Here is a 21,653-nt window from a genome sequence, read left to right as displayed (position 1 = left end):
ATATATATATATATATATATATATATATATATATATATACATACATACATACATATACATGGATATTTTGTTTGCATGTATGTCTGTGCATCACATGTCTGAACTGTCTACAAAAGACAGAAGAGGATAGATCCTCTGATACTAGAGGTACAGAGGGCTATGAGCTACCATGTGGGTGCTGGGTGTCACAGTCTGGTCCTCTGGAATAATAGCCAGGGCTCACAACTGCTAAGTAACCTCTCCCCAGGCCCTTGAATTTTTTGAGACAAGATAGCTGGCTGGCCAAGGAGCCTAAGGTATCATTCAATCCCCACCTCCCATGTGCTGGAATTATGAGTGTTGGCCTCCATGCCCATCATTTTTAATATGGGATCTTGGGATCAATAGCAGATCTCCAAGCTTACAAACTATATTATTAGTAGCTTTTCTACTGCTGTGATAAAACACCAAGACCATGACACCTTGCAGAAGAAAGGAAACAGGAAGCAGAAAGAGCAAACTTAAAATGACATGAGTCGTTTGAAACTTCAAAGCCCACTCCTAGTGGCATACCTCCAGCAAGGCCATCCCTCATAAGCCTTCATAAACAGCCACCAACTGGAGACCAAATCTTCAAACGCTAGGACTATAGGGGTCATCTCATTCAAACCATCATACAAGGCAAGCTCTTTATAAACTGACTATATCCCCAGCCCTCAAAACCAGGTCTTGAGAGATGAGAAAAAAGGAGAATAGCACTAGCATGGAAATAGGCATAGAGGGTGAAACAGCTGGTGCATTTTAGGAACAGCATAGCTACAGGACATTACATTCTGAAGGCGGGCAGAATGGAAACACAAAATGCAGACAACCACAATGTGAAATGCACCCATCCCAAACTAAGGAAGTAACTTTTACCCACTGCGTCAGTGAGTTTTCCAGTCATTATATATGCCTAATGTAAACCAGTTTTAAAAGAAAAAGGTTTATTTTGGCCGAGTTTGAGAAATCTCAGTCTGTGATCACTTGGTCTTGTTTCTTCAGTCCCATGATAGAAAAAGAAAGTGCTCACCTCTCAGGGACTAGAAGCGAAAGAGAGGAAGAAGAGAGGCAGAGGGAGGCAGTATTCCCTCTGATGCACAGTAACTTTTTTTTTTTTTTTTTTAAATTAGGACCCACATCTTAAAGGTTCCTCCACCTTTCAACAGCATCATGGCCTGGGAACTCTGCTCCAACACAAAAGTATATGGGGGTACATTCAAGGTCCATACGACAGTAACTGCAGGAAGCAGGAACTCACTGCAGAAACAGATCATAGTTCACACACTCAAGCCGCTGCAAGGAAGACACACATAAGCCCCAGAGGACACAAACTCAGGGAGCCAAGGTCAGGGAGACTTCCATGAAAGAATGCACTGTCCACTTCCTGCTACAACCTCAAGATACAATCAAGGAGGACATGGAGGACAAATGTTACAAGAATTGTTCACAAAAGTATGCTCAGGACACTCCAGAAAACTGAACATACTCTATCCACAAGGCTTAAGCCAGATAGGATGCCTCACACCTGCAATCTCAGTACCCAGAAAGCTGAGGCACAAGTAATCTGAGTTGCTAGCCTAGGCAACATAACTGAAGGACAGGCCTGAAATGCATCATGGGGCTGCCGCGTCACAACTTTTTTTTTTAAATCCATAAAAAGACAAAATGTAGGCACAAGTATCTCTCCTGTTACCAGGCAGACACAAAAGAGTTTCTTGCAAACAATCTCAAAATTACTTAGCTGTGGACTATTTAAAAACCTAAGATTGTCCAAAACTATTCCTTTGCAACTTCATCTCCTACTACTTTCATGTTTAATGGGTGCTTCACTCGAGACAAAATAGATAATGTCTTATTGACAAACATGGCATGGCTTTCTCTGTGTGTATACATCTTTATGAGAGAGATTCGCACTCCACGTGCTCAAATTCTACCTACCCTTCAACACTTCTATGTCCTTTTCCTTCTCCCTCTTCCTCTTGTTTTTTAAGAAAATTGTTAAGGATCACTGGCTTTCTCCAAACTCAAAACAATCCTCCTGCCTCAGCCTGAGGAGTTCTGTACCACCACTCCTGGCTTCTCTCCTTCCAAAGACTACTTCTAATTCCCATAACAATTTTAACCTCCAATTCCCACTTTAATTCTATCAGACAGACTATCACCAGTTAAGAGTTAATTTATGCATAATGAATCATTCCAGAAGAACTTAAAATTATCTCAAAGAAATCTGAAAGTCCCCCCGTTGACAATAGCCATGCAAGGACTGTTGGTGTGAGCCATGCACTGTGCTCACTAGTGCTCTACTCACACTGACTGCACATCTTCTGTGTTCTACACCTTCAAACTGCGGAAGAAATAAGCCAGCAGAGCTTCTGCTAAGACTCCCAGGAACTCAGGGGACAGCCTCTGTGTTGGTTTCCCCTTATAGTCAGGCACCAGTTCTACATCCTCTTGACTTGACCTCCTAACCTTGACATGCGCAACGTTTGATGATCCCCATGAACAAACAAGGAGATGTGCCTAGGCAGAACAGATGAAAATATCAACTGCTCAACTGCTATGACACTAAGAGGAATCTGAATGAAAATATTAACAGTTGAAAATAACCACAGTGCTTCTTTTGAATTTAGACTTACCATTACTACATATTTTCTGATTACCTCTCCCAGGCCCCTCAAGGCACATAGAAGCAAGGATCTGGTGGGCACTGTTCATCACAGTACCTACTGCCTAGAACAGTGCTTGGTAAAACAGAAGGATTCACTCAAAGAAAACACCTCGATGAATGACTGAGAAAAGACATCCTTTCTGCTCTAAAGTCCACTGCTGTTGAAAATGACTCAAACTAAAATGCATGACACAGTTCTGTACCTAACCACGGCTGCCTTTTTTTTCTTCCCTATAGTTGATCTTAAAGCAATTTTCATTAAATCCTAGAACAGTTTCTAGGCTACCTTTGTAGCCTAGGTAGAACAGGCTACCTTTGTAGGCAATGTTATTAAATCTTAAATCAGCTAACATATAAATAGATAGGGAAAAATCTACCAATATACCCTCTGAGCACCAAAGTGGGATGCTACAGAAGTACACAAAGAACAGAATAAATTCAGGTATACAGAGAGGAGGAAGGAATTAAGTATCTTTCTGATTGGCCAAGAGAAAACTGAAAAAAATATAGTCATCACTAAAAGGTACCATTTAGACATTACTTCAAATGATGTTTGTCAACATGAACAACTGTCTTGTATAGACAAATTACGCATGAGATATTAAGAAAAATTAACATTTATTCTTCATAAAACACAAGAAAATTCAGACAGCATATAAATTTAATATAATTTTAACTTATGTATATAGATGTTTTGCCTGCATAAGTCTGTGTGCCAGACGTGTGGCTGGTGCCCATGGAGGACAGAGAGGGCTGTCCTGGAACTGGAGTTACAGAGTAGCAAGATGCTAAGCGAGTGCTGGGTACAAGCCCAGGTTCTCTCAAAGAGCAGCCAGAGTTCCTGATTGCTGAGCCATTTCTCTAGACTAACTTAACAAGTAAAATTTAAGGGTCATAGCTATGCATTTGTATGTACTATAAACAATAAGCATTTATTTCAAAGGGAAAGTAGGTCATCATATCCTCAGTTCTAATAAGACAGGTAATTAGTAGCTTATGAACGGATTTTATAAAAGAAGCATAACATTTTAAATGTAAGAAAAATAAGTATCGCATATGCTGTATTTCATACTTATATTTCTGATAAATCACAATTAAATGTTGGAACTTTACATCCATTTTCCAATCAATTTTCCAGTGATGTTTATAATTAAATAAGATCATGTTGCTGGTAGATATTTAGAAATCACCTCCTGAGAATAGAAAACTAGTAGGTAGTGACAAGGTAAATATTCTCAACTGGTCGATCAGAAGCCACAAGGAGAAGGTCACTGAGTAAGAAAAAGAAATCAAATCTCGAACTCATTGGCGAACTACCCTCACTGTGGCAAGCTATCTGTACCTGACACATACTGTGTTCATGCTCCTAATGCTCATCAAAAACATTCCTCAAATGATACAGTCCAGGTTAGCCTGGTTAACATAATCAAAACTACAGTCCCTGTCTGGGATAAAATCTTAGAAATGCGAATAGCGTGATCCCATATGAATTTCAAGCCATCTAAAATCAGGCTGATGATTGTGTCATTAGTCTGCAACTGACGTTTTATATTTAGTCTGACTTGCTCAGCCATCAGTCTTAATACATATTTCCATATTACCAAAACATAACAAAGTGAATGATTGAATAACTTTCCTATAAGGGATAATATGCTTATTGTATGTATACAATTAGTATTCTCAAAGGTATGCTAAAAAGCTGTTTTCTTATTAGAAATCTGTTTTTTATTTACATCTTCCAGTACCTGTAACCGTTAAGACTATGCCTGATATGTTTTCCTAATAGGCACACACATCTCTTTTTTGAACTAATATTTAATCAATGCCAAGTACAAATGTATAAATAGCAAGTATAAGAAGTCATACAAATGGCCATGGTAAGTGTCAATAGTCCTCTTCTATGGTGAAACTAAAATTATAGCAATTTATATAAAAAATTTTAATATTATTTTTTAATAAGTTGGCTTCTAAAAAATAATCAAACTTGTCTTTTTCATTTCTCTATCCAAGCAGTACTTCTAGATCTTAATAACATTTTTTTAGTTATTGTCAAGACATACTTTTCAATAACACACAGCAACAAAATCTTTCATTTGTTTACCTATTTCTTGTCACATCATATGGTACAAACATGACCAACACACGTTCATATTTTGGCGGCCATGCTTATGATACAGTTCCCATATACATATACACACATATCAATATAAGTGGAAAGGGTCTGGGGTTTCCTCAAGTGAAACATAATTTTCTATATCACATTTCCCTCAATAACTTAGGCCTCAGGAAGGTTTTTCATAATGTCTAACAGTATTCCAGTTCTTTCGCTGTAGACATAATATTCGTAGCCATGGATAAGTATAAAATACTTAGCAAATGCAACATCTGGTGACTTTATTCTCAATCATAAAGCATTGGGAGTAGAACTCGTGAGTCAAAAAGCATAAACATTTTGTTAATAGCTTTTAAATACTATGTGATCTTACAGTTCCATCAGCCATGAGTGACAATTCTTTTCACAGCAAGACCAGTAAATCTTTGAAAGGTACAAGATGACTGTAATTTGAATATCTAGAACTGAAAATCTTTATATAAGTATTTATTTTTATTTATTCATTAGCGTTTTAGATCCTTATGCCATTTTTCCATAGACTGGTTTTTTCCTTTTGAATTTTTATTTCTAGTCAACAAATAAAAACTAATTACAGGTCTATGTACTAATTCTCTGTCAAAATCAGAAATATTTTCACCACATTGTCTTTTCTCATCTGTACTTTATTACATAAACAGGGTGATTTTTCTAAGTAACTGATTATGCCTGTGTATTCTCTCATAGTTTTAAGAGTTTCACATGAACAAAGTTATTTTACAGTGAGAGAATTGAGCATGCATTAAGAGGAAAACAGTAAGGAGAAAGCATGCTGGACCAGACTAACCCTAGAATCAGCCCGGCCCCTGCAGACACAAACCCCGTTTTGCTCTGGTTCTTCAGGCCTGGGCTCTCTGCTTACAACCCAGGAAGAGTTCACACATACTGCCATGTGCCTAACCCACTTGAACTGCTATTTTGAATGCCCTGAAGTACAAGAAAATTAGTTCCATGTAAACTACTTGCCATTTTTATTACTGATGTCAGTTTTCTCAGTCTATATATGCCCATAAAAAATATCAGTAAGTACTGTGCTTTATTTTAACGAAAATGAAATCTTAATTATTTCTTAATGTACAACAGCCAAAGCTTTTGAATTTTATATGAGTGAACATATCATTTCAATTATTCCTAAGAGCTAAAGTGACAATATAGTTTCCTTTGACAAGTACCTTTATCTTAACCAAAGTTCATTAAAATTTATAATTCTAATATTTTATCTTTTTATGCCTAAATGTGTAGTAACTCACTTCTAAAGACTATGGGCCAAACACTAAGGCCCTGAGTGCCCACTCGGAATTTGAGAATGTACTTACCATTTTCTGTTTGTTCTCTGGCCATGAATGTCAGGATCACTTCTGGTTCATTTTGCTCTGACCTGTCCACAGCCACGAAGCAGCTGACATCAAGGTCCTGACTTCTCTGTGATATCCTCCTTTTCTACACACTATGCTCAGCACCATCGGCTAGGTCCACACTGGCCTCCACTACATCCTTCAAAGCTCTAGGGTTTTGTAGGGAGGCCTGAAAAATGGCTTCCGCAGGGCTCACCATGGCTCCACACCCTTTTTGCCAACAAAGCTGACCAGCATGATACAGGTACCAACTACTTTTCCCACTACACATTCACTCCAGTTTTCGCCCTCATCACCCACACCCTCACCCACAACTGTTATCATAATGACCATGAGGGACCTCCAAATCTTACAAGCCTTGACTCCAGGTGCCTCCTTCCCCTCACTTCTTGAGCTCATTTCTCTAGTCAGTATTTATGGATGTTTACTTAACATGAACCCTCTGAGGCAGACAGGAATCTACCGCGGAGTGTCATTCTCTGTACGCTCTTTGTGGTGATGGGGCTATCTCCTTGTCTCGGCACTTCCTGTACTTTTCAGTCTGGTACTGTTTATAGGACCCAGCATTCTCACATATTGGCAGATGCTTAAGAAAACACTATTTGGCAGTGATCACAAATTGAACACTTAAATTATTCATAGATTTATCCAGATGTTTCCAAAACTAAGTTCTGTAAATAAAAGTGATTATTAAATGAGTACCAATTTACTACAAGAATATAAAATGAATCTGCAAGCTATTCTGAGTCACACTGAAAGCTTTGCAAACAGCATACTATTAGCTCTGCTGATTTGTTTTTATTTTTCCTAATTGAAATGTGGTCTGTGTTATCAGGCCATCTGCACCATAACAAAACAACTCAGTAAACAAGACCAAGACAGTGCCCTTTGTTAGGAGCAACATCAGATGTTGTTCCTGCTAAGGAACATATTATTTTTAAAGGGGCACTTTTTGATATAAAGACTGACCGCTTGAAAAACAGAATATATACTCAAGATGCTACACCCTCATTTACTATCTGAGCCCAAGTGCACACCAACATTCTTTAGATAAAAACTCACGGTACCATACACATTTCTAAGACTAGGCAGCTTTTATACCAAGAGCTTGCCAGCCATGCCTCATCAGCTTACCATACCTAAGAATTTCACTATCAATAGACATTTTCTTTGTTCTGTCTTGATATTTTGCCCTTGGCTGTATTCCTCTCACACATACATCTTTGTTTTTCAAGCTACTATTCTAAGTTGAACTCAAAAGAAGAGGCATGTTACATATTTGTACACGTTTTCATTTTGATAGTTACTGTCAAATGATAAAGCAAAAAGCCAACTTGATACAGATTTCTATGCCTTACTCAACACTACCAGCAATCTCTTCAGTTTTCCTGTTTTGATAGATTAAAAATGGTTCACATATCTGTTTTAATTTATATATTGAGATTGAACATCTTCTCAGATGGGTCTACCTTAGAGACTCCTGGGAAAATGGCCTATGCACAGAAAGTGATTCCTTTTGGTTTTCATCTTTCTCTTAATGATTCCTAGGTATTCTTTATGCACTGATATGAAACCAATATTTTATTCAAGTTTTAATTTCTTGAGACTGTATTAACTCTATCCCTTTTACTACCCTATAGTTTTTGTTTTAAAAAAAAAAGTATTCCTCTTTTGAACAAATTTCTCATTTAAATGAAAGAACTGTTATTCTGATACTGTTTTTAGCAATTTCACCTCAGAATAATATTCTAAATATTATATTGTCTAGGTTAATAAGAGAAATGTTTGCCTAAATAGAGAATACAAAATTAAAACTTCAATGTATAAGTTTCTCATGCTTGTTAGTAATGACATCACTCAGACTACTAAATGCACAGGCATGAGCACAGTTGTGGATCTTCACTTTTTCCTAACTTGCTCTTCAGTCACTCCATCCCAACTTACCAGCTTCTGGGTATGTGTTCAGTGGGGGGGGGGGGGGGGGCAGGAATGCCTTCAAAGCTGAAGACATGAGGAAGAAGAAGCTGAAGACAAGTCCCATACTCAAGTGTAACTGTCATCTGTGCCACCACACCCTCTGGAAGGAGTTGCTTTCCAAGCCCTGCCCATGACTTCTGAGAGTAAATTTAGTGTCCCTACCTTAGTTGTTAGTAGGGTAGGTATACTCTCCCTAATCTGTTTCTTTGCTTTACCACCAAAGCAGTTCACATGGCTTCTCTCATCTTTGAAACCTACCAACTGCAAAGAGTACAGTTCCAGTGTCTGTGTCTGCAAACCAGAAGGGCACCCATTCACCTCTGAGAAGTTCTAAGGAACAACGTCCATTTATGTGGCTCACACCCTCATAGAGGGTCAGAAATGATGCTGTGGCAATGCAGCACCATCTCAGAGAAGGCTCCTGTAACCATCATCCTTTCAGTTACCAGTGTAGTCTCAAAGCAATGGCAACATAATAGTAATACACTGTTTCTGATTCCCTCTCGGAGTTGTGTTGTTCAGTTTTTAACCTAGTCTTCAGACTTCTGTGAAAACTTTGACAATGAAGGAACAATTTCCCTCTAATCTTAGTTTTACTGCTACAAAATCATCCCCTATACCTTTTCAGAATCAACACAACCATAATATTTTAGCTGTGTTTCATCTTTGATTAGGGCTTGTTTCCTGTTTCATGCTGATACCTAACTTCTAAATTTTGTACTTTTATAAAAAAAAAAATGAGCTATATTCAATACCTTCATCACATCTCCTTTATTCACATTTTTACCTTGGATTTTGTTACTATGCTTAAGTAAGAATTATGTAAATATAATTATTTAAAGATTTTCTTTCCATTCATTCTTCTTTATTGTACATAAATTTGTATTTGAATGCTTTGTGATCATATATCATGAGAAAAGTATTCCTTCTACAGAACTGCTCACGTGAAGAGCATTTTTAAATCAGAGACCTTTTTTCTTTTAAGTAGACTACACAAAGCACAAGGCAGCTTTTTAAAAAATCATTCTACATTAAAGACTGCTTCAATAAATGATACTTTATCTTTTTGAGTTGTATCTTTGATTTTAATAATTTTAAATATGAGCATCTGAATAAATGAATGGTACTTGGGATGTCACTTGATTACTAAACAAGTTGATCTTAGAATATGTAATCATTTTATTTTGATTATTTAAACAATCTTTCTGTCCTAAGAAATTTTTCAAAAATGATACAAGGAAATGTATAAAGCTCATGAGTTATGAAATCTAAATAGGAAGAAAACAAAATGAGATGCAAACAAATCCATGGCCAATTCTCCCCTAAAAGGTAACCAGGCACAATCTATAATTTAGGGAAGATAAAATTACCATGTAAGGTACCACCAAATCTTATTATAAATAACTTCAGGTAATTATAGAGAAAATTCAAAATACAAGAAGCTATATAAACCCCAATTAAAATTACTCATATATATTAAGATAGAGTATAAACTCAAAGTGATTATCACTAAAAAGACAAATGTACCCATTTAAAAGTACTCAAATAGTGTCCAAAGAGGAGATTTTTAGGTCTGCATTAAAAGCCTGCAAAGAAGCCACAGACACAGCATTCTGCAGTCTCCCAGATGCTACAGGAAAAGGGAAAACTAGAAACATCTACTACACGTCACAGTAGGTATTCGTTGCCCTCATGAAGATTCTCGTCTATCACTTAAAATAGGTATCATGAGGTGCTAATGGCATTGACAGTAACAGGACCCAAGTCTAAAGACATGGTAAGTACACAATCCACATGCCTTCTACATAAACAGGCCTGTAAGAAAACACTGTAAAAATGCTTCATTTCTCTTTATAAATTACTAAGATGCTCTCATCTTTCACTGCATATTAGCTCGAACTTCTTTTCATGAAGTACATGCTAAATCTTACTTATCATGTTGAATAACTGAGTGTGTAAGCCTCCTAGAAGCACATGTGAACAACTGTAACTTTGCAAAGGTGATAGTCTAATAGAAATCCATCTAGTCTGGGCAACCGATGAACTTGACTAACGTCTTTATGTGTTGGACTCCAAGTGTAACATACAAAGGCAGAACACGTCTATCTCTCACTCCCGGCCCTTGATCGTTAATGCAGTTGGGAAAGACAGTGGCAAGACTGGATTCAAACAACTAATCCACCCTGAGTTTTTTTTTTGGAATATGGCTAAATGGAAGGCAAGAACTGGTTAATGCTATAACCACAGAGTAAGAAATGGTTTAAACAGCTGAGTGTCCTTGGGGTGGCACATAGATCTGGTTCAATCCTCAGTGTTACAACTCCACAAGCAATAAGACAAATAAAAAATAAAAATGTTTAAAAATAAAAAGGACAGTTGATATTTTAAAAATACAGAGTTAACATCAAGTTTGGGAAAATGCAAATTGCTATAGCACACTCTTACAGGACACCACAGCATTCCTCAATGAGTGCGCTTAGTGCAGTTGGAAAGGATAAAGATGGAAGGGGCTCAAGCCGACAGTTAGCAGACACAGAAGCAAAAGTACAGCTTTTAGAAGAAAAGGGGTGAAAGTACAAAATAAGTTGTAACAGTCTATGACATTTCATAATTAAAAATAAGTCATCAAATAACTTGTCTATCTAAGAATAGCTTAGAGTAGGAAAAACAACTGTTCCACTTAGGTCATGGATCCACCTCAGCAAAACATAATAAAAGCCAGGTGATAACAGTTTTAAAAAACTGATTTTACATGTAAAGATGCAGTAAAAATTTTCAATGATATATTAATATAGTAATTAAATTATATTTTAAATTCTCACATTTGAAATAATATTATTATTCTTTGTTATATGTAAAAATAAAGTGTCAGTGATAAGCCAAGCATACTGCCTTAACAACACATATGACTTATTTTTTAAACCATTGAGGTATATTTTTTTCACATTTTTAAGGACTACTAATTGAAATAAAGTAGCAAGGGGCTTCTGTTAATTGTCTGCATATAATAAGCAAAGAGGATGGGCAAATAAGCCAACTCATAGGAAGACAAGGCTAAGAGATATAGAAAGAATGGATTCTTAAATCACTGGAGAACTGGGATCCAGGCCGATCAGAACATAGCCATCTTGTCAGAAACACAAACCAGTACCATCTGAATTGTCAGTCTCCAAGAAATGAAGGTAGAATAAGGAGGGAATATAACATGCTACAGGAAAAAAATTAATTTCTACGACATAACTAAGGTAAAAAGGAGAAGTAAAAAATTGTGTGCTCTAAGGTTCCACAGCAGACATCTGGCAACAATGTTGAGAAATTTCCAATTTATGGAGTAGTTAAATATGTCTGCTAATGTCTACTGAATTGTGGGAATATCAAGTGTTAATTTTTAGTGACACGAAACTATTTATTTTGGGTCACAGTATCTACGCTTAATGCAGTATGTGAGAGTCAAAAGAAAGTTATGACAAAGAGATGGCTCAGCGGGTGAAATGGTTGCTGTGCAAGCATAAGGACTTTTATTTGAATCCACAGCACATTAAATAAATGAATAAATAAATAAATAACTGATATATTACTGACATTATATTCAAAGAGAAGCAGATAAATATATATGTATATGAAAAACACGATGCGTATTTTTATGATGCTCAGACTTACTAACTTTTTATCCAATTTTGTACCACAGACATGAACCAGAAAGCTTCAGACTAACATTGATTCTAGGTGACTCCAGTATTTGCATAAGGGGTTACATACTACTGTTCATGCTTCTTCTAAACCACTTGAAAACCACTTAGAAACTCTAAGATGTCTATCATAACATGTATTCACACAGTCTCATTTTCTACTTTACTTTTATCTTCAATAAGTCAAACAGAAGGCCAACTATTAGACTTTTAAATGCAGCCTCTATCAAACACACACACCTGTAGTTTTTTATAATTTAGCTAGCCATTGAATTTAATAACCATTCATATATAACTATAAACAAACCTATAACTTATGTAATAAATTTTTTCAATGCATTCTTTCTTTGCAGTCCTTAACGTTGCTATTCTTCAGAACTTTTCCATAATACCCAGTACTTACAGGATTCCCTACCATTCTGCCACTTCTGCTTTACTATTGCTTATAATAAAGTCCTAATGTCCATAACGTTTTACAATGTTACAGAAGTTAACGAGCATAATTACTTAAATCACGGATCAATTTTGAGACAAACTGAAGATGAGCACACTATGCACTCTATTTCATCCTGTTACACTCTTGCTTCAAAAACTGCTGCCTGATTTACAACTAGTACACTACTTTCTAAAACAAGTAAGATTTACTTTTATGCTTCAGTGGTGCAAGCAGAAGCTGGGCAGATGGAGGTCGACCAGCAGAGGCCTATAATCTAAATCTTCTTTGGCTTGTTAGTCTTACTCCTCTTTTTAACTTAAGAACTTGGGGTGGAGCAACTTTGCATTTTCCTCTATCTATAGAATAATATTTTTTATTAAGCTACAGGCACAAAAATAGATAAAGCTAAGTGGTAGAAAAATAAAATACTGGAAGGGTAATCAGTCTCAGTTCTTACTGGATAAGGACACCATAACACTATGTACTTCAGACTAACGTACTCATTCTCGGTGACTGCGGCATCTGCATAAGAGGTCACACACTACTTTTCACGTTTCTGAACCATCTGAAAACAGAAGGTGATTAAAAACTCTAAGATGCCTGTGAACTCCATTTACATGGAGAACATCACTGTAATTTTTTTAAATGCATTCATATTCAAATCTGAGAACCATGATTCTTAGCTCATCAGGCCTGCTTAATTGCACTAACATCTGCAATCAATTTAAATTCTTTAAGATAGTCTTTCACAGTGCTTGAAGTGATTTCATGCTGTGATAGATTTAACACACTCACTAATTTATAGACACACACAAGCAGATGAGACCTATTTTTCCATGGGTGAGGTACAATACTGAAGGGCAGTCTGCATTTTCCACGTAACTGGGATACAGCAAATGACACATCCTGCATAGCTTACTGGAAATACATTAGATGATAGTACCATGCAAACATAGCAGAAAGTAACACTAAAACGACCATTTCATCTAAATCTATTTGTAAGTCATGGACCATTTAGTGGTTTGATGAGAGTTTACAGATGCAATAAACTGCAAAGCTAGAGCTACCAGGTGAAGTTATACAGAAAAATGGTTTCCCTCAATAAATCATTACTCCTCCCTTGAAAATTGAGGAGGAGGGGAAAAGAGAACCATTTTTAACATAAATTACAACTCCTTCATAAAACAAATAAAATCCAGAGGAATGGAGAATCTGAGTACATGATCAAGTGCTATAGTTCTTGAAGCCTCCTGGGTTCTCACAGTAAAATTAAAAAGAAAAAATAAGTAAGACAAGACAAAAACTAAATAGTGGAAAATTCAAAAACCATGATAACAAAGTAACACTGGAACAATACGGCCCTCAAACACCTTCAAAATAAAGCAGTGGGAGACACACGGTCAACTGTCACAGACCTTCACATGACCAAAATCTGACTGGGGGAAGCAAGGGAAACCAACAGGGTTATGACAAAGAGAAAAACGCAGAAGTTTGAGGAGTTTGATCTGTGGTCACAGCAGAGGGTTTCAGAAGACCCAGGGCAGATGGCCAGAGGCTGGGTATCAACGCACGTTGAACTCCCGACTCCCTAGGCTCTCACACAAGATGGGATTCTCCCCAGAGCAGAAAATGCTACAAATAAAATCAAAACTTAACAGAACACTATTACAAAATGAAAGACATTATTGAGGACCAACCCAAAATGTACACCATCACCATCGTGCCGTGTGCTTGTATGTGGATGAACATAAGAATGTCATTGTGTGAATGGAAGTGTATGTGTGTAAGAATTTGTGTCAGTGTGTCTGTGTGAGCTTGAGTGTATGATTGTATGTATATGTGTGCATGTGTGTGGCTATTAGTGTGTATGTGCATGTGTATGCATGTGTATGTGAGTGTGCCTATGTGTGAATATGAGTGTATGAGTGTCTGTATATGCACGTGAGTGTGTGTGAATGTGAATGTGTGTACATGAATATATGTGTGTATATGTGTGTGCATGCATGTATATGTGTGTGAATGTGAATATACTTTGTTTTGATGGTTTTTTGGTCTTAAAGATTTTCTCTTTGTTATTTGTTGTTTTGGTTTATGGTTTTTAGTCTTTTTGTTTTTCCTCTTTGGATTTTTATTTTATCTTATTGAAAAAGAAAGAGAAGGAAGACATGAAGTTTGGTGGGCACGGAAGAGGAGAGGATCTGGGAGGAGTTGAGGGAGGGGAAAGAGTACTATCAAAACATATTGTATAAAACAATGTTTAAGTAAACCTTTTACGGTAACAATTTCAATATGAACTCAGACATTAAGCAAATATCAGTAACGAGAAACAAATATTTAAAACAGAGTAACAAACTGAGATTCAACAAAAGAAGTTAAACACGAAAAGATCTATATAAAAAATTTTAAGTAAACAAAGGAATGAAAAGATTAAGCAATCCATTTCAAGGGTAAAAACAGGGTGATTGTTACCTATTCATGCTTACACGAAAAAGCCTGTATGACACATGTACAAGGAAGGTATAGATGGCAACTCTACACTTAGGAACTCAAGTTAGAACTCAACATCATTTCATTTTGGTATTTAAAACTTTTATTGCTTTTTCTATGACTTCTTAACGGTTTTTAAATGCTTGGTATTTCGCCTTGCTTCTTGTTTTTAAAAATCTGAACATGAATTCACTAATAGCTAAAGAAGAAAGTTAAGCAACCCGAACTTTCCTAGTAAGTGTACTGAAATCATTGCAGTCACAGACTTTTGGAAGGAACGAGAAAAGCAAAGTCAGAGAGAGCTAGTGAAGTTCCCTGAGACACAGAAACACAGCTCCTATTCAAAAACCCCAGCTTGTAAACATAGTCTGCCTAGTCGGCCCTTATCCACCTTAACAATCTCCACTTTGTTCATGGGTCTGCTTTCACTTCTGTGGCATAGGGGTTGGGGCCTCTAAGGCAGTGGTTCTTTGCCTGTGAGTCACAACCCCTTTCACATAGGTCACCTAAGACCATCAGAAAACACAGATATTTACATTACCATCCATAACAAAAGCGAAATTAGTTATAAAGTAGCAATGAAATAATTTTATGGTTGGAGTCACCACACATGAGGAATTTATATAAGGGTCACAGCATTAGGAAGGCTGAGATCCACTGCCCTAGGGCCACACTTTTCTATGGCCATAAATCACTATGAAAAACCTTACAAAAGGGACATTGGAAGATTCTCCTCTCTTGAAAAAATTTAAAAAGCATGGTGTACACTGTGTTTTTACCAATCTTTTGAGAAGGAAATAGAAACATCCTATTGGTCTAAATCCTATTCTAAACCAAAATTCTTTTAACACATTCTTTAATTGTTTCTAACTTCATTTGTGGTCTCTGTTGCCACTGTGATAGGCTTTTATTATCAAGCCATGGAGAAATATAGTCTAAATATAAACTCAGCCAACCACAGCAAAATATGCCATAACAAACACTAGAATCACATACCTGATGTGGTAGACACAATCCAAAGGGAAAAGACTAGAAAAGGCCAGTGAAGGCAGCAGCTCGGTTAGGAAATGTCTCCACGCCTACTTAATCCACTTAAGGCCTGAGAGTCTTGGTGAGAGAAACCATCTCCTGACAATGTCTGATCTAGGCTTCATGCATTCTAAAAGGACATAGGAATTCTTAACCACCTGCAAAGTTACTCAGAACACTTCTAGGAAAAGCTACATAATCTACACACTGAGTTACTGCTACACTCACACTCTAGATAACTGATCTCCTTCAGTCCAGATCATTCTTGTAAATAAACTCCAGCCTTGAGTCAAAATGATAAAGAACTAACTTAAATCAGTGAATGAAAACTCAATTAGATCTACCACAAAGTTCAAGTAGAGTTGATCTTCTAAGTCTGTTTATTTTCTCAAGTTCCAGAAGTAACATGCACTAATACACAGGGTTCTCTAAGTCAGTTGTAACATGTTCAACATACCCTACATGGTTATAGTTAGTAAATTTAAGCTAGCTAGATTTAATGTTTATTAATAGTCATCTTCCCTAGCTTCCCAACATGACACAATTCACCTCCCCTGCTTTGGGTTGTATACACTACATTTCATGTGTTTTACCTATGCGTTGTTTTTTAGTTATATATGAAGCAAATGGCTCCATTGACACACAATGGCAGGAATACTTTAGTACCCACCTCTGACATCTAGAATACTGGCTAACAAATACTAACACTCAATAAACATGTATTGAATAAATGAATGTCTTTTTAATATGTGAAATCACCCTTAGTAAATGTATGTTATAGGATACTTTTCTCTATACCTATTACGATGAATTAACATTGGCACAATATGCTATAATGGCTGCAATTCCAAGATTCAGCAAATAACAAGGAAAACTAAACAACTGCTAAGCCACCGGTGTCAAATGTTCTAAAAATGGGAGAAACTACTTAATGGTGATAGAATACCTGTATGACATAGGAATTGCAATTTTACAGGTGGGGAAAAAATGAAAATCAAAGAAGTAAATTAAAATACCCATGCACAAAAGATTTTTTTAAGGCTTTAGCTCCAAAATGACAGCTGCATATGTTGAAGGGGCAAAAGCCACAACACTAGCATCAGTCTCATAGCAGCTGAATACACAGCCCGTCTATACCAAAGTGGAAAAGGCATAATGATTTCTACAACCGAAGGTGAAGCAGCCAACACTTGAAATATGTTTAAAAATTAAACATCACTTGAGTCTTTCTTCCAAAAGAAATAGCTGAGTTACAGAATGTCTAGTAGATAACCAGAGATGAGGCATAAATAACTTATGTTCTCATAGTCTGGCCTTGGGTTAAAGTAGCCAAGTGAAAACCAGTGTTATAAGCTACTTCTTTCTAAGCCTATTACGTATTCAGCCAAAATCACTCTCTACAGCCTTTCACTTCTTGGCTGGGCTCCTGCCATTTCAGAGTTAACTTCAGTTGTCAGCTTGACACACTTGGAGAAAGGGGAGCCTTACTTGAGGAAGTATCTCTATCAGATTAGCCAATGTGCTTGTCTGTGTAGGATATTTTCTTTCTTGTTTATAAATGAAGAAAGACCCAAGCCATTGTGAGCAATACCATACTTGGACACTTGGGCCCGGGCTGCATAAGAAAGCAAGCTGACAGGCCAGTCAGCAGCATCCCTCCGTGTTTTCTGCTTAAGTTCCTGCCTCCAGGCTCCTGCCTGAGCTGTGACTAGTGGGCTGTAACTAGTAAGCTGAAATAAGCCCTTTCCTCCCCAAGTTGGTTTTGATCAGTGTTGTATTACAGCAAAAACAACACAACTAGAATACCTCCATTTTATATTTTCATCCAATCCCTGTTTTTCACAACTTCTGTCAAACTCATTTGTATTTCAATGAGGTAAGCACAACAAATTCAGTGTGCTAATCATAGTTTCATAGGCACTTAGTCATTACTTGTACTCCTTTTCATGTTTCTCTGGAAAAGTGGGCACTCTGGGGGCATACAATGTTCCTGTTAATACTTACATCTGTACTGTGTTAGATGACCTTATCCACAGGAAATGCACAATACGGAAATGACTTTTGTGAATTCTAACTTACAGAGGTAGAGGAAAATCTTTGTCCAAGAGTTCTATAGTAGAAATATGATCCCCATTCATAACTGACACTGGAAATCAATGATCAGCCTAATTCACTAACAAGGTAAGGTCTGAGGACACACCACCGTGCTTCTTAGCAGTGAGACAGCCCCAAAACCAAAAAGCATTTTAAAAGAATATGAGAAATATCTTAAGCTAATTTATTATAATACTTGTTTCTAATTATGCATTCAAAAGCCTTCTGATTGCAGTTCTGCACAAGCTTAAGCACTTCATTAGACAAATGCATTGTTTCCCACAGTACATGTTGCAGCCTTATTTTTCAAGCTGACAGCTTTACTTACTGTCTTAGAAGCAGTATTAATGTACTGCATCACCATTTCTTTTTTGATACTGAAGTCCTTTTCCCGCAATGGTGCCTTTCTATCTTCATTTAAATTCATATCTTCCTGGAAAACACAATTAAAATGCCTGATTTTAGAATCTAAGTAGAACAGCAGTTCCTCGTACACTCTATGAAACAGAAAAATCAATAATTTGTGACTAAAGCAGCATTAATTGTTTTGGAATGATTTACACATGGTTCTGCCTGAAGGAAGGAGAGCTGGGTAGACAGAAAGCATTCTAGATCATTTAACAGGTAAAACACTTACCAGAAAAGCTTTAAATTCACAGCAGGCTATTAAAATTATATTCACATCACTATAGATAATTAGACAGTTGCAGATTTCTGCCTTTCATAAGGTCATTAGGATTCAAAATTTCAATATATTTATTTATTTTACAACAGCTGCACCTGAAGCTATCTTGTACTGTTTTAAAGAGATAATCTGCATACTATAAAAATAAAAAGTAAATAAACCACCACCTTCCAGGATAGCTACAAGCACATGCATAATAGCAGACACCTAATAGTAATACAAGAGTATGGCATAACATACTATGGTTTTATCCTTTCTATCACTATCAAAATTATTAAGTAGTTAATTTACTGGATGGATGATCTAAATAGCATAGAAGCTGAACTTCTGAATGAATACAAGAGCTGTGAATTAGAGCCAGATAAAAGTCTAACATTTCTCAATATCACCAAACATGGCAAGGGTCTAAAGCATCTTATGCATGCCTATAAGACTAATGTTGACTAATAATCCAAGTCGAAAATAGACACATAAATCTATGAATTCTATAAATTGCTTAAGAGATTGCTCTGGTAAAAGATGGGAGGCTGAGGTTAGACAAAAGGAGCTGGTGGGAAAGGACAACACCAGTGATTTCCAACGGACCACAGCCCTGGGCCACACATAGGATGATTCACAAAACATTTGCATGTATCTAAGTTCTAGATTTCTACAAATAAACACATAAAAATCAGGACTTCAGACAGCCTATGCAACCCAGCAAGCCAAATTTCTCCCAAGTTTCTTAAGGGTGACACATTCATTCTTCAACAATGCAGATCATGAATTTATCTGACACCAAACAATTCAAAGATCACAATTCCTTTCAGTTCACCTTGATATATATATTTACAATTCTCTATCTTTATCCCTGCATTGTGTTTAGAAATTGAGGCAATGTCCAACCAATGTCTGGCCCAACCTGAGACCCATCCTATGGGAGACAGCCAACCCCTGACATAGTAACTATACTGTTCTGCTCGTAGACAGAAGCCTAGTCTAACTGTATGGTGAGAGGCTACACTCAGCAACAGATCCAACCAGATGTGGAGACTCATTGGCAAACCTTAGGTTAAGCATAGGGAGTTTTATGGAAAAGTCGGCGTGGGGATAGAGAGGAGGACCTGGAGGTGACAGAAGCTCCACAAGAAGACCAACAGAGCCAACTAACCAGGGCCCAGTGGGGTTTGCTGAGACTGAAGCCCCAAGCAAGGACCATGCATAGAGTAGACCTAGGCCCCATACACAGATGTATCCAACAGGCAGCTCAGGAGTCATGTGGGTCCCCAAGTAAGGGGAGCAGGGGCTGCCTCAGACATGGACTGTTGCCTGCTTATGGTCACTCCTTGCCAGGCCACAGAGGAAGAAAACATGCTCAGCACTAGTGGGACTTGATGAGCTGAGGGGACAGGGGGATGGGGGAAAACGCCTTTTCTGAGGAACAGGGGAGAGGGGATGGGGAAGAGGGAAGATGGGAGCCTGAGAAGAAGCGGGAGGGGGCCACAATCAGGATGTAAAGTGAATAAATAAAATTATTAAAAGAAATATTTACAGTGCATGGGTATTCTGAGCACTAGGGAGTTAAGCAGGAGGTTCAAGAGTTCAAGCTTGGACTATATACCAAGAACCTATAGAAAGGAAGAAAGGGAAGGAGGGAGAAGGGTAAGAAATTTTGAGATCTTAGAACTTCCACTTTGAAAGGCTGACAAAAGGGAGTAATCAGTAATGCCCCTTCTTGATCTAGTTTAAAAAAACAGCCTAGGTAATTAACAGTCTATTTGCTTCAATTTCCCTTCTAAGTTACTGTTTCTTATAGGCTTTCCCCCTCGCCTGTAATTTTGGGGGACCAGCAAAATGGCTCAGTGGCTCACATTGTGGAGCATGGACAAGTTTGTTCTATGCCCTCCACACATAAACACGTGCATCACAATATATTTCCATGTATTTTTTTTCATATATGTGGAAAAATAAGAATTTTTAGAGTTCCTGGGAACACTTGATTCTGGCAGTGACAGAGAGGACAATGCCATCATTCAAAAAGGCAAAGTATAGTAGGCACTCCTTAGTTAACCCTGTAGAACAAAAAGGTTGATGTAAGGAGATACCCCTTTAAAAGACTGTCAAGAGTCTGCCCCCATTCCTCTTACTAGGGGACCAATATTAAGACTGAGCTGCCCATCAGATACATCTGTGTAAGGGGACCTAGGTCCAGTTCATGCATAGTCCTTGGTTGGAGCTTCAGCCTCCACAGGTTCCCCCCTAGGCCCTGGTTTGCTGACTCTGTTGGTCTTCTTGTAGGGCTCCTGTCCCTTCTGAGTCTATCCTTACCCAACTCTTCCACAAGATTCTGGGCACTCCACACAATGTTTGGCTGTGGGTTACTGCATCTGTTTCCATCAGCTGCTGGATGGAGCCACTCAGAGGACAACTATGCTAGGCTCCCATCTGTAAGCATAGCAGAGTATCCTTAATGGTATCAGGTTGGCTGTTACCCATGGGGTGGGTCTCAGGTTGGGCCAGGCATTGGCTGGACATTTCCTCAATCTCTGTTGTATTTCTGTCCCTGCATATCTTGTAGACTGGGTAAGTTTGGAGTCAAAGTTTTTGTGGGTGGGTTGGTGTTCCCTTCCTTCCACTAGAAGTTGTGATAGTTAGAGTGGCCTCTTCAGTCTCCATGACCCCTGCTACTAGGAGTCTCAGTTGGAGTCACCTTCCTATCCTCTCAGCAGCCTTCCATATTGTAGGTCTCCAGCTTATGGCAGAGGAACCCTGCCCAGGGTTCTTCTTCTCTATAAGCCCTGTCCTCCCGCCCCACCCCAATCCCATCCTCTCCAGGCCTGATATGACCCTCACTTGTCTCTGTGCTCACTCTCTTACACTGTTCCCTCTCTTTAACCACTTCAGCTGTCTATTATATTTCTACTTCTGAGTGAGATTTAAGCATCCTCCCTAGGGTCCTCATTGTTACTTATCTTATTTGAGTCTGTGTATTGTGGTATGGTTAACATGTACTATATGGCTAAAATCCACTTATTGTCTGGTAAGGCTACCTTGCCAGGCCAAAGAAGAAAAGGATGCACTCAG

At 37.7% G+C, this 21,653-nt stretch overlaps 1 protein-coding gene across 2 annotated transcripts in view; it reads right to left on the bottom strand.

Annotated features, from left to right (window-relative positions):
• The window catches only part of DIAPH3 (diaphanous related formin 3), a 454,594-nt gene that overhangs the window by 370,757 nt on the left and 62,184 nt on the right, over positions 1-21,653 (bottom strand). For both annotated transcript variants that reach the window (XM_084767928.1, XM_084767927.1), the window contains one exon: positions 18,234-18,338. In XM_084767928.1, the coding sequence (XP_084624054.1) occupies positions 18,234-18,338 (105 nt within the window). The remainder of the gene's footprint in view (positions 1-18,233; positions 18,339-21,653) is intronic.

The sequence above is a fragment of the Acomys minous genome, assembly GCF_964271855.1.
Source record: "Acomys minous genome assembly, chromosome: 18".
Lineage (NCBI taxonomy): Eukaryota > Metazoa > Chordata > Mammalia > Rodentia > Muridae > Acomys > Acomys minous.
Note: the sequence above shows the minus strand (reverse complement) of the source record. Positions and strands in the feature narration are given on the sequence as shown.